Genomic DNA, 12,110 nt, shown 5'->3' on the forward strand with positions numbered 1-12,110 from the left:
CTTGAAGTGGTCATGTGATCGGCTTACCACGACTACTTTATTCTTCAGTCAAGCAGCATCACTCATGTGATTGTTTTGCCCCCTAGCTCGAGGTGTTGTGCCAAAGCGTTAGTAACGCCGTTACTTGTAACGCCGTTATTCCCATCACTGGTGGCCACAGACCTGAGATACCATGTACACCGCCTCCTTGTGGCAACAGAGCTCAGTGCAGGCAAACGGGCCATCCCTTAAAAACCACTTCATGCAGCATTTTTGCCAGCTTTCTTTCCAAGCTTTAAATAGACCAGACTTTATTAATGTGGGAGCTCTTTTCCAGTCTTACTGACAAAAGCACTTTCCTTTTTCCTTTTCATACAGTCACTTGACTTGAAGATTACCAAAAAACAATATTGTGGAAATGATGTATATGTTGATAACAATTAACATATATAATAAGAGTGGCACAGATACATGATAAAGAGAGACAATGCACAATAGGTTACAAAGAAGTTTAGAAGCACTCCTCCATACAGCCGTTTCTTGCTATTTGTGACAAAATTTCATTCCACACCTTAGCGACGGGCTATGCTAGGCCCCGCCCACGGGTCAGGGGGCACTACAGCCACAGCGTCGAGTGGAAGCTGCTGGCCAATAGAAGGACTTCTGCAGTTGGAAACGGGCTACAAAGTTGCGTCGCTGTGCGCACAACCACGCAGAGACGATGGAAAACAAGCAAAGCCAGGTAATTCTGGAATATCCTTTTCCTCTCGAGTTTTTCTTTTTTTTCTGTTTGCTTGATTTTAGACTTTTTAAATATGTCGTTTAGCTGGAAATAAGTGGAAGCAGGCACGTGAAAAGGGAAAAAAAGTTTTGTCATCTAAGCAGAAATGAAGGCGCAAGTGTGTTTTGGTTGAAATAAAAAGTCGCTGGCAGAGTTGGCTACAGCGTTTGAAGCGTTTTCCTGTGCTTTACGCGATTCGTTTAGCTTGTGTTTCCAGCGGTGACGCTCTGCTGTTTTCCCCGATGAGGGCCCACCTGCAGCTAATTATAGAAATAAAGCCTCAGCCAGTGTTTTGTTCAGCTGTAGTGAAAACTACCAACATTCTTTCCCTTTTTTTTCTTCAAGTACTGGCTGGGAATGCCAAGCTTGTGCCTGATTTTGGTTCATGGTTTTCCATTCCAATAGAAATGAACAAAAATGTATCAAAGTGGGCACAGTATCTATATAGTTCAATTTCATTCTCTTTAAACATATTAAATGCCAACACATGGTTTAAATAAACAATTGAGTTTGGCGCAAGTAAATCAACAATACATTTATCAAAGAAAAAGACAGGTTTGACATTGATGTTTGCAAGTCATCAAGCAGCATTTTCTGTTCACCTGTAGAGCCCACTATTCACATCACTTGATTCATTCATTGGGTTTTGCGTAAATGGCTCTACACTACAGTTATTATTACTGTATTTGTCATAAAGAAATGACAAGTCACCCATGCAAATGTGATACATGTGCTTTCCCACTTAATAGCGTTTCAGACCAATTCTTGTAGTGTATAAAGGTCAACGTGCACACTTGCTGGGCAGGCACACAGGACTGCAGATAGCTGGCGTAAAAAGAGAGTTAAGGTAGAAAAAGTCTGGCATGTGCTAGCAAAGAGCATATCAGACACACAATACTAAAACAAGACCAGACATGTCTGACAGCAAGAGCCTGTGTCAGCCTCAGGTGATCATTTATTAAAAACACTGACTCAACTAAGCGTGGCTGGAGCACTCCAGATGATCCTCATGTTGTCATCTCAAACACACCAGAGGAGCAGATGAGCATCATCAGCCTATTGTTAAAATTGTTTGTTTGCAAGATGCTGCCAATGGGAAAAAGGTTATTTTAAAGTGAGCCAAACAGCTTATTTCAGACACAGAATGAACTCGAGAGCTGCTATAATAACTCTTGGGATCTAAGAGAATAACGTCCCTTTATTTATTAATTTTATTATTTTTTTTCAAAGAATGCAAGTCTATAAATTAGATGGAACAAACCAAGAATAACCTCATAAATAAGAATATACCAGTGGTTGAATCTACAACATGACAAAGAAGACCAGTTACCCACACATGTGATGTAGAGTGGTGAGTAAGAGCTTGCTTTAAAACTCTTATAAATAATAAATCTTAGTGCTCCATGATGGACAGAATCCAGCCTGTAGGCATTCTGAGCATGCATGCATATAAATCACATCATTGTAATTAAGTACAGACATGAAAAAAGGGAGAACGAGTGTTATTCTTGCCTCACAGGACAAACAGGACTTTATTCTAAAGTTGCCTGAACTGTACATAAAAGGTTTAGTTTTCCTTTGAGAAGATCGTCAGTTTGATGTTGTCAATATTCAAAACGCGTTTCTGCACAGGTTATGCTGTAGTGTAGTGAAAGCTGAAATAGAGCCTGGCTATGAGTAGGTACAAAGTAGTACATCAGCATATCACCAGCATAAAATGAGAATGTGCTGTAGCGATATTATTACTACGATTGTTTTATATATAAAATGAATAACAGTGATCCAAGAACAGAACCCTGGATAACTCCTGTTGTGACATAAACCAAGCTAGAACAAAGTCCTTCTACCCATACACCCCGAGACCTGCCTGAGAGAGACGTTTAGAACCATTCAGCTGTCTTTAAGACTTTTTATGATCAACTGTATCAAATGTCAAGGCTGCACAGCATTGTTTTCAACTGAATTTATGAAATCAATTATTGCTTTTAAGGCTGCTTTAGTTGTACATTAATTTGCCCTGAAGCATCACTGAAAGTCACCTAAAGTCTTATTTACAGTCAGGAAGTCTTTCAGCGGTTCACTAGTTTCCACAACTTTAACAGGAGTAGAGCAGATTTTCATATGGTTAGAATTAAATTGGTATTCAAAAGATTAGAAAAGTAACTGCTGGTGCAATTAAAATCAGCAGCCAGCTTTTAAAGGAGGGGCTCCAAACTGTCTGGGTCTGCTGGTTTTCTAGCATTTGAAAGTGAGGCCTTGCTGCTGGTATAATAATCAGTGTGATTGGTCAGATGCTGCCAACAATACCTCATTCATGTGAACACACTCAAACCTATATCAGGGAAACTTGGCAAATGGATGAGCAGCTTTATGTGACTGCATATCATAAATCGAAAAAACAAAGTATTTTGGACTCACTTGGTAGTACACATGAAGATGATGGACTTGTGCTGGTTCTATTTTGTTTCCACATCAGGTGTTGAACCTTGAACGAGTGCAGGCCCTGGAAATCTGGTTGAAAGCAACCAACACAACGCTGACTCAAGTTAATGGCCAGAGGAAATATGGAGGACCACCTGAGGGTGAGAGAATCTGCGTCTCCATATTTCTTTGCCTAATTTAATATAATAGAATTTGTTCTCGAGTCTTCACCGCAGTAGTACCAACACTGCCTGTTCTCTTGAGCATTAAGAAATATTGAGTTTTTGGCTCAGATTTTCAACATTTCACCACTGTCACCAAGTGCCAATAATGATATAGATTTCTCAAAGGTAAAAATGAATCAGCTGCTTTTGTTTGTAAAATGCAGCTGTGAAAAGACTCAGTTGATATATAAAAAAAATCTCTAAAAGCTAAATGTGGAAATACTTGATGGCCACGGACTTAAAAGTCAGTTTGATCTTATTTCCAGCTGAAACAAGAAAAGCTCGGCTTGCTCACATGTCACTCTATTGTAAAGACACGGACTTGCTTTGTAAAGTGCACTAAGGATTTGTTGTACATTTTGCATTGCATGAGCTTGAATTTTAAAATTGCATAATCAGCCATACCATTTCCTCTGTTTCATGGTCAGTGTGGGAAGGTCCCACGCCAGGACCGCGCTGCGAAGTCTTCATCAGCCAGATCCCACGGGACACGTACGAGGACATCCTGATTCCCCTGTTCAGCTCCATTGGACCACTCTGGGAGTTCCGGCTGATGATGAACTTCAGTGGGCAGAACCGCGGCTTTGCGTATGCCAAATATGGCTCAGCTGCTGTAGTTGCTGAAGCCATACGACAGCTGCACGGTCACATGCTGGAGCCTGGCTACCGCATCAGTGTACGGCGGAGCACAGAGAAGCGACACCTTTGTGTTGGAGGTTTGCCTGCTTCCACTAGGCAAGAAGACATACTGCAGGTATAGCTGAACTGTGGAGTGTTTTGAGTGTGTTGACGAGGGAAAGGGGTGAAATTCATTCTGTGTCACCCAGTAAGAAATGGCACACATCATCTATCACCCACATCTCTATGCACCAATACATTAGTGAATGAGCAGGAGGTTGTCGGTGTTTCCAAGTTAAAGGCAGTGCTAGTTAACCCATAACAGCTGGTACTTCTGTGTTCGTGTCTTAAGTCACTCAAAGTCTACTCTGATGCAGGGTTGGTTAGTGTGTATGCCTCTCGACTGGATTGGATCTTTTTTTTTTTTTTTTTTTATCCCACAGATGCTTGGTTAGATTGATATCAGAAGAATTTGGAGGCCAGGTCAATGCCTCAAACTCAGTGTTGTGCTCCTCAAACCATTCCTGAACCGTTTTTGCATTGTGACACGGCACCATCAGGGAAAGCTGTACATGGTCTGCAATGTTTGGTGGTACATGTCAAAGTAACATCCACATGGGTGCCAGGACCCAAGGATTCTCAACAAACACTGGCCAAACTATTACACTGCCTCGGACTGGCTTGCCTTCTTCTCATAATATATCCTAGCCAGGTGTTTCCCATGTTAACAACTTGCACACACACCCAGCCATCCAGGTGGGGAGGTGGGGTGGGGTAATTGAAGAAAAGCAAATCAACTATGAAGATTGACCAGTTTTCCCTGTGTATGATAAGAGTTTGATGGGCAAAATAGTTTTTCCAACAGCTAGGTGATTTCCAAAGACTTGTCAGCTACCCATGGAATACCTGGACATGATGTGCAGTGTGTGCATGCAAGGAAACGAGTGCAAAACAAAAGAAGGCCAAAAAAAACCCTTTCTGCAGTACATGTACTGTATTTGAAAGGGTTATAGATGATATACCGTATTTTCTGCACTATAAGGAGCACTTAAAATCCTTTAATTTTCTCAAAAATCGACAGTGCGCCTTATGTCTGAATTCTGGTTGTGCTTACTGACCTCAAACCGATTTTATGTGGTACACGGCGCTCAAAAACCTGTCAAAACACGTTTTAGCACGACTTTGGTTGCTACGAAGCCGCACTGCTTGATGGATTGTTGGAGCATTACGGCTACTGTAGGCAGGAGCCTCGCAGAGTAATCTGGGTCCTAAACTCCATCAGGTTCAGGTCCAAAGTCGAACGAACACTGCAGCATCACTGAGAGTTAAAAACTGTCGAAATTCTTTCATCTGTAATAAAATCATCAGCGTTGCTGCTTTACCAGGTGTAACAATTAAGTTTAACATCCAGGCATCCATGAAAACAGGATTTATTACATTTAATGGAGTTAGAAGTTAGCAGGAAGTTAGCTCGCTAGCTTCCACCTAAACATGAAAATACAGTAGGTCTTTATAGATGTCTGGCCCTTCAGTCACATCTGGTATTGAGGTTGTCATTTAACTGCTGTGTGGATGAATGTTGTCTTCTGAGTGACCATGCTTTGCTTCTAGGTGCTGCGTGTGCTGGTAGAGGGTGTGGAGAGAGTTTCCCTGAAGGCTGGACCTGGTATCGAGGGGGTATCTGCTACTGTTGCGTTCTCATCTCACCATGCAGCTTCTATGGCTAAGAAAGTGCTGGTGGAAGGTATGGGAGCTCTTGTTCATATAGATGAGTGACTTAATATTGATCATGGTCCCATTTCTGTGCCAGCCTGGGTGTCACTTGGTTACAAACCAGTTTCTGGTTGTGCACTGTTACTCCACTCTCATCATCACTTGGTATGGAGAGCAGAAAACTAGGTCTTAAGTCAGAAGTCATTTTATTCACAAGTCAGTTCAGTTTTCAATTAAAATACAAATTGTAGCATGAAAATAAGTAAAATGGTTATTTGTGAAGTGGAGCTCCCCAAAAGCTAATCAGCTGGTAAACACTAGAAAATGTGAGAATTATGCATTTGTAGGACATTGCAAGAATAATGGCATTAAAAGTAACAGTGTTCGTAATGTAATTACTATTTTTATCGTTACGACGCCGTTATCGTTACTAACAAGAGAATGTGATGCGGACACGTTATGATTTTTCAGCAGACAGATGGTTGAAGCTGTCTTCAGCCTACTTGGAGCTGGGGGGGGAAACAATCACACAAGTTCTGCTGATTGGCTGAGGAAGAATAACGTAGTCATGGTAAACGAATCATTTGACCAATTTAAGATGACATGGCAACAAGATGCTATGTAAGCCCAAGACAAGAAAGTGGGGACTTCAGATTATATAGCAGTCTTTAAATTGTGTTGCTCGGCCACGTAAAACCAGAGTTATTATAAAAAATATATGCAATATTTTTATTTTCCTGAATACTGTTGTTTACTGCAGGAAGAAACCTTAGAAATGGCATTTTCTAAGGAAAGCGCTTGCAAGCGCTCTCTGCTTGTGACCAAAAGAAGAGAAGGAAAAAACATCCCTTTCCTATTGGTGGAAAAATGTAACATGTCGATCAATCAAAAAATTATATGCAACATGGCGTTTGGTTGTTTAGGAAGAGGGGGAAGTGGAGAGAGAGATTTGTGATGTTCAGCGTGTTTGGAGTGTGTAGTTGGTGTGTAGTGTAAGTTGTTTTGTTTTGTGTCAGATCGATGAGGCGGCTGCTCCAGACAGACTGCAGTGTAAACGCTGTCTCCAGGTAGAAAACAGGAGTGATACACCTCCTGCTGTCAGGCCTGCAGGTATCAGGCTGGGATGTGCTCCACTGTCTTATAGTGGACAGAAATTATTCTTATTGGAGTGGCTCAAATAATTTCTCGTATCTTATTTGATGCAGAACACCTGATTGTTCTGTGTAGAGTTTGTAATGTTGAAAAAAAGAAAACCACCACATTTTTAGGTAAATAGCTGCATACAACTCTGTTGTTTGCATAACTTGTGCATAAGTTTAAAAATTTACATTTTAAGTTGTGAAAATGATCCAATAAACATGTTTGTGGTCGCTACAGTAAAATAACTTCTACGCTGATTTTGTTTTATAGTCTGATTTTTAGATAAATTGTGTTAATACAGTTTGTCAAAATGGGGGGAAAATAACTGTAAATTCAGACGTGTGAGGTTGTGCAGAAAAGGATGATACCAAACAAGGCGAGATAAACAGTTTTTAAAGGTGAAATGTAGAGGTCAAATCAAAAGTAGTCAGAAACAGCCAATTATACCCTGGACCCCAGAGGGTTCAACTTATTATTAAACTTATTTATTTCATTTTAAAGTAACACAATAGTTACTTTTCCTAGTAATTACTTTTATAGTATTGTAACTCAGTTTTTATCTCAGTTACGTGTATGAAGTAACTATAACTACCTTTTCAAAGTAACTTGCCCAACACTGCTTATTACATTATATTCTAAATCACTAAATATCCATATCCATATGAAGCGGTGTCCAAACATAACTCGGTTGTATAAAATGCTTTGAGTGCTCAGAGTTGTGAGTCCTTCAAAGCTAAATCTAAATTTGTGGACCTCTACAGTAAATCTTAAGTCTAAATCCTGCATTATACATAACACAAGCTTTTTGAAATGAAAAAACGTAACAATGACAGAGCAGAGCAGAGGGAGTATCTAGGTCCCTATATCTTTATGTTCACTGTCAGTATGCATCTTGAATTTCAGAAATTCATCAGTATGAAGCATCAAAAATAATAATTTATGATACATTGCTCAACTATGGCGTCAGGAAGAACAACAGTTTTATGACCCTTATGAAAGACCTGATTGAATACCTTTGAATATTGTTTCTGAGCACCCTGAGAAGTTTCAACAAATTCGCTTGTATAATGTGATTCAGCTTATTTTTATGCTTTTATCATTCTTTGTTTCATCACTTGGAGTTTTAATATTTTTAATATGTCTGTGAAGGTTCTCAGTCATCCAGGTCATCGTAGCCAAAGGAGCTTGGAAAGAAAAGCGTCTGGACTTCTTTAAGTTACTTGAAGACGTTTCACCTCTCATCCGAGAAGCTTCTTCAGTTCTAAGGTCAAATGGGAGTCAAGTGGGAGATAACCCCCCACAGAGGGACAAAAGGACCCCCTGATGATCCTCTTTTGTCCTTTTGTCCCTCTGTGGGGGGAAACTCCCACTAGGTTTATATCTGGGACTCTCCACCATTTGACCTTAGAACTGAAGAAGCTTCTCGGATGAGAGGTGAAACGTCTTCAAGCAACTTAAAGAAGTCCAGACGCTTTTCTTTGCAAGCTCCTTTGAATATTTTTAATAAGAACATACAGCAGAAATATATTTTTAAGATGCTCCCTAGTAAGTGCTCTTTTTCTTTTTTCAAATTGTAAACTGAATCTCATGTTTTTAGCTTTAAGTTTTCTAGTTGGTGTCAATAAATTTGTTGCATTTTGAATTTCTCTTTGAGTTTTGGGCTGATTGGGGCCCGATGAATGTAAAAACAAAGAATTACTAGGTTGTTGTTGTTGTTGTTGTTGTTGTTTTTTTTACCTTATTTTTGTTTCTAAGAAAAATCAGAGCCACATATGAGGATATTTGTTTAAAATTTTGATAGAACAGTAGCAGCATAATGTCCTCGTAAGTGGATATCAGGCCCTCGTAGAGCAAAATTGAGTATTTTACTCTAAATAACCCAAAATGTGATGCCCACATATGTGGACGCCAGGTCCTAGGAGGTTAAAGGTCTGTAATGTCAAAAAGAATTAGGCCACTATTGAAACAAGTATGATGAATATTTGTGATGTTAACACAACTATAGTGTATGCATTATAGTATACACTGCTGTATGCCAGGAGTGAACAAGACGTCAACTCACTGATCCATAACACTAGGATCTATAATGAAGACTGGAGAAGTGTAGAAGGTAACCATGCACACATTGAGGACAGCTACAAGTATCTGGCCAAAAGAGGAGATGGAAGCTCCTCCAATCCAGCGCTCCAAGACTGCGTGCTAAGTGAAACAAAGGTGGCTGAGGACTAATGCGTGTCAGAACCACTATCAGAATGGAAAAAACAAAGATCCAGAAGTTACATCAGGAAGATGTTCAGAACTAAATACCTCGGGTAGCAGAAACCCAAGAAAGAAGAGGAACCACCATGAGAGGACAGGTGGAAGACGTGGTTGATGTATGGAGAAGTCCTACCAGCGCTGGACAAAGCTGGACTGAAAGACGCCATAGAGGCACAAATCATGGCAGCACTGGAACAAGTTCTAATCACAAGTTTGATCTGCACTGGGGTCTACCACACCAGGCAAACCCCAGGTGCAGGATATGCAGACTATCACATAAGCACATAACAGCAGGCTGCAAAATGCTAGCAGGGCAGACATGGAACGCCATAACCAAGTGTCTATACAGAAACGTCTGTGCTGAGTACGACCTGGAAGTCCTGAGGTCAAAATGGGAGATGCAGCCAGGGTGGTGAAGGATGACCGAGCTAAGATCCTGTGAGACTTCCAGATACGGACGGACAAACTGGTGGTTGCTAACCAACAGGACACCGTAGTGGTGGACAAGCAAAAGGAAGACGACATTAATAATAGATCGGCAAGTGATAACAACACAGTGTCTGTGTATGCGTTTAACAGAGTTGTACAAAGAAAAGCGAACTTTGTAGCTGTTTGTTTTACATGGTGAAAATCTACAGAAGCTGCATTTAATGCAGACTTAATTTGTTCTGATGTTTAATTAAATTGGCTAGTTTGCTAAAGGCTGATGGCAGTCTCACCAGTTTCTGTGACAGTGAGGACTTGAGCAAGAAGGGAGGATACTAAACCATCTTTATCTCAAGGACTTCATAACATTATTTTTCAGATTTAAAGTAAAATGGAGTATTAAAGTGTGTAGCTGTTGTTGCTCCCCCCCTCACAGGCTAATAAAATGTCCATGGGCCATTAAAACTCTGAGCCATTCATCTTGGGCTGTTAGGTTGGACAATGAATTATCATCATTAATTAGTAACAACTACACCAGTGTCTTGTTTTCAGCAGCAAAACCTTTTGCATCAAAGCCAAACAGTTTTCATCGTTGCAGCCACCATATAGGCTTAAAACAGTACGTACTCATGCACAGGTGATTTAAACATGCACACACAAGTGCACACTCAGTCTACCTTATCTACGAGATAACATACTTTATGTAATTAATAAGGAGTAGTATTGGGGCCACATTAACAAAATCATACATTGATCTTTTGGAGAATAAAGTAGAAATCTATAGATTAAAGCACTTGCATAGGTGAGTTAGCAAAATCATACTTTAGAATCAGTTTTGGTTACATTGACATTTCTCTTTTAGGACATAATCTTAGTGTGGTGACACACAAGGATGTTGAAGTCATGGTGCAGAAAGCTGCAGAAGAAGGTGCAGAAGATGAAAACGCACAAACCTGGAAGAGTTGGTCAACTTGGTGCAAATGAAATGGCAGGGAGTGGACCGATGGAAGGATTACACCCTCGATCAATATGCTTATACAATAAGACAGCTGATCAACTTGTTTCACTGAAATGCACGTAGCGTAGTGGCTGCAGGAGCCACGGCAGTCGTTTGGCTTTGAGAGAAAAGTCCAAATGTGGAGATTACAGTTCAAAATACTATTTCAAGTTTAATGTTGAAATTTTGACTTTGAACTAAAAATGAACACAAATTTCTTTTTTTAATGGTTTGGCCAGTGGATCAACCAAGAGCCTGATGGGGCTTCCAGTGGAAACCACTTGGAATTCTAAGTTTGCATGTCTATCTTACTGTTAACACTTGACAGTTCTTTTCATTTGAATCCTTTAAATGTGTTAATTCTGCTGTGTTCTGTCTCATATTATAATTAATCTCTAAGATTTGATCTGTTAGGTTTTTTTTTTTTAAAAACTGTATTTTTGGTTGAAGGAAACATTCTTCCTGCTAAACTCAGTACTTCTCTGTTTTCTTGTGTCTCCAGCATTTAAGAAGCAGTTTGCAATGTGTGTGTCAGTCCAGTGGCAGCCAACAGAGAAGCCAAACCCTGACGAGTCACGCTGCCCTCAGAAACGTGCAAAGAGCCTGTTGCCGTCACACCTAGGGCCCCTGCACCACAGTTCTCCACAACCCTCAGGCCCGCCTTCATTCCTGACCCTCCCTGCATCCATACCCGCAGGTTTCTGCAGAGCAGTGGGAGGGCCCACTGCTCCTCAGCTCCCTCACCCTACATGCTCTTTCCCCGATTCCTCCACCCAAGGCCATCTTGTATTTGCAGTATCCCCAGTGATGCTTCTCAGTAAGCTGTGTGAGACAGCAGGTGTTGGTCAGCCGTTTTATGAAGTGCAGTACAGCCACGCTGGGCCTGATGGATTCCTCTACTTCTCCTATAAGGTGCAGATCCTCGGGATCACTGCCACTTTCAAGGGGTTGGTCATGATATTACCGGGTCCTAATGCCAGCACCATGCTAGAGGAGGCTCAGAAGGCTGTAGCCCAGCAGGTCCTGCAGAAGATGTACAACACTGGTCTCACACCCTGAACAGCTGATGCCGTCCTGCAGTTCTGTTTCACCTCGTTTGTGTTATGTGCTTTCTTTTTCTGCATGTTTTTACTAGAGTAGCACCAAGTTTGTTTCTCTGACTAGAACTTGTGGTTTGTTTTATGCATGATTTTTACTGTACATTAGTGTTCTGTGTTACTGGATTGGTTCTCATTTTAATTAAATGAGCTTTGAAAAGAAAGTGTCGGCATTTCTTTCAAATGAATGAAAGATTTAAATTAACTTAGGAAAATGGTAAAGCAGTTATTACTTGTCTCACTTCATGCGGTTATGAAGCCTAGTGACTCTCATCCAGACCTTAACGCATCTTTGAAGTTGTGGATTGAGACTAACCCCCTCACTGGTTCGGCATTTTATGTTAAACTGACAGACACGTTTACAGAGAACCTGTTTGGATCGATTCAGTCTAAACAGATCTGTTGGGATTGTGATTTATGGTTTGGGAAGTGACTTACTGTGATATACAGGGTGG

At 40.7% G+C, this 12,110-nt stretch overlaps 1 protein-coding gene across 1 annotated transcript; it reads left to right on the forward strand.

Annotated features, from left to right (window-relative positions):
* The first annotated feature begins 606 nt into the window (after positions 1-606).
* dnd1 (DND microRNA-mediated repression inhibitor 1) lies at positions 607-11,819 on the forward strand. Its single transcript, XM_005949726.3, has 5 exons — positions 607-721; positions 3,237-3,342; positions 3,834-4,159; positions 5,635-5,767; positions 11,061-11,819. The coding sequence occupies exons 1-5, from the start codon at positions 701-703 to the stop codon at positions 11,615-11,617; spliced, it is 1,143 nt and encodes a 380-aa protein (XP_005949788.1). The 5' UTR covers positions 607-700; the 3' UTR covers positions 11,618-11,819.
* The last annotated feature ends 291 nt before the right edge of the window (positions 11,820-12,110 follow it).

The sequence above is a fragment of the Haplochromis burtoni genome, unplaced genomic scaffold, assembly GCF_018398535.1.
Source record: "Haplochromis burtoni strain Fernald_Lab_line unplaced genomic scaffold, NCSU_Asbu1 Contig_672, whole genome shotgun sequence".
Taxonomy (NCBI): domain Eukaryota; kingdom Metazoa; phylum Chordata; class Actinopteri; order Cichliformes; family Cichlidae; genus Haplochromis; species Haplochromis burtoni.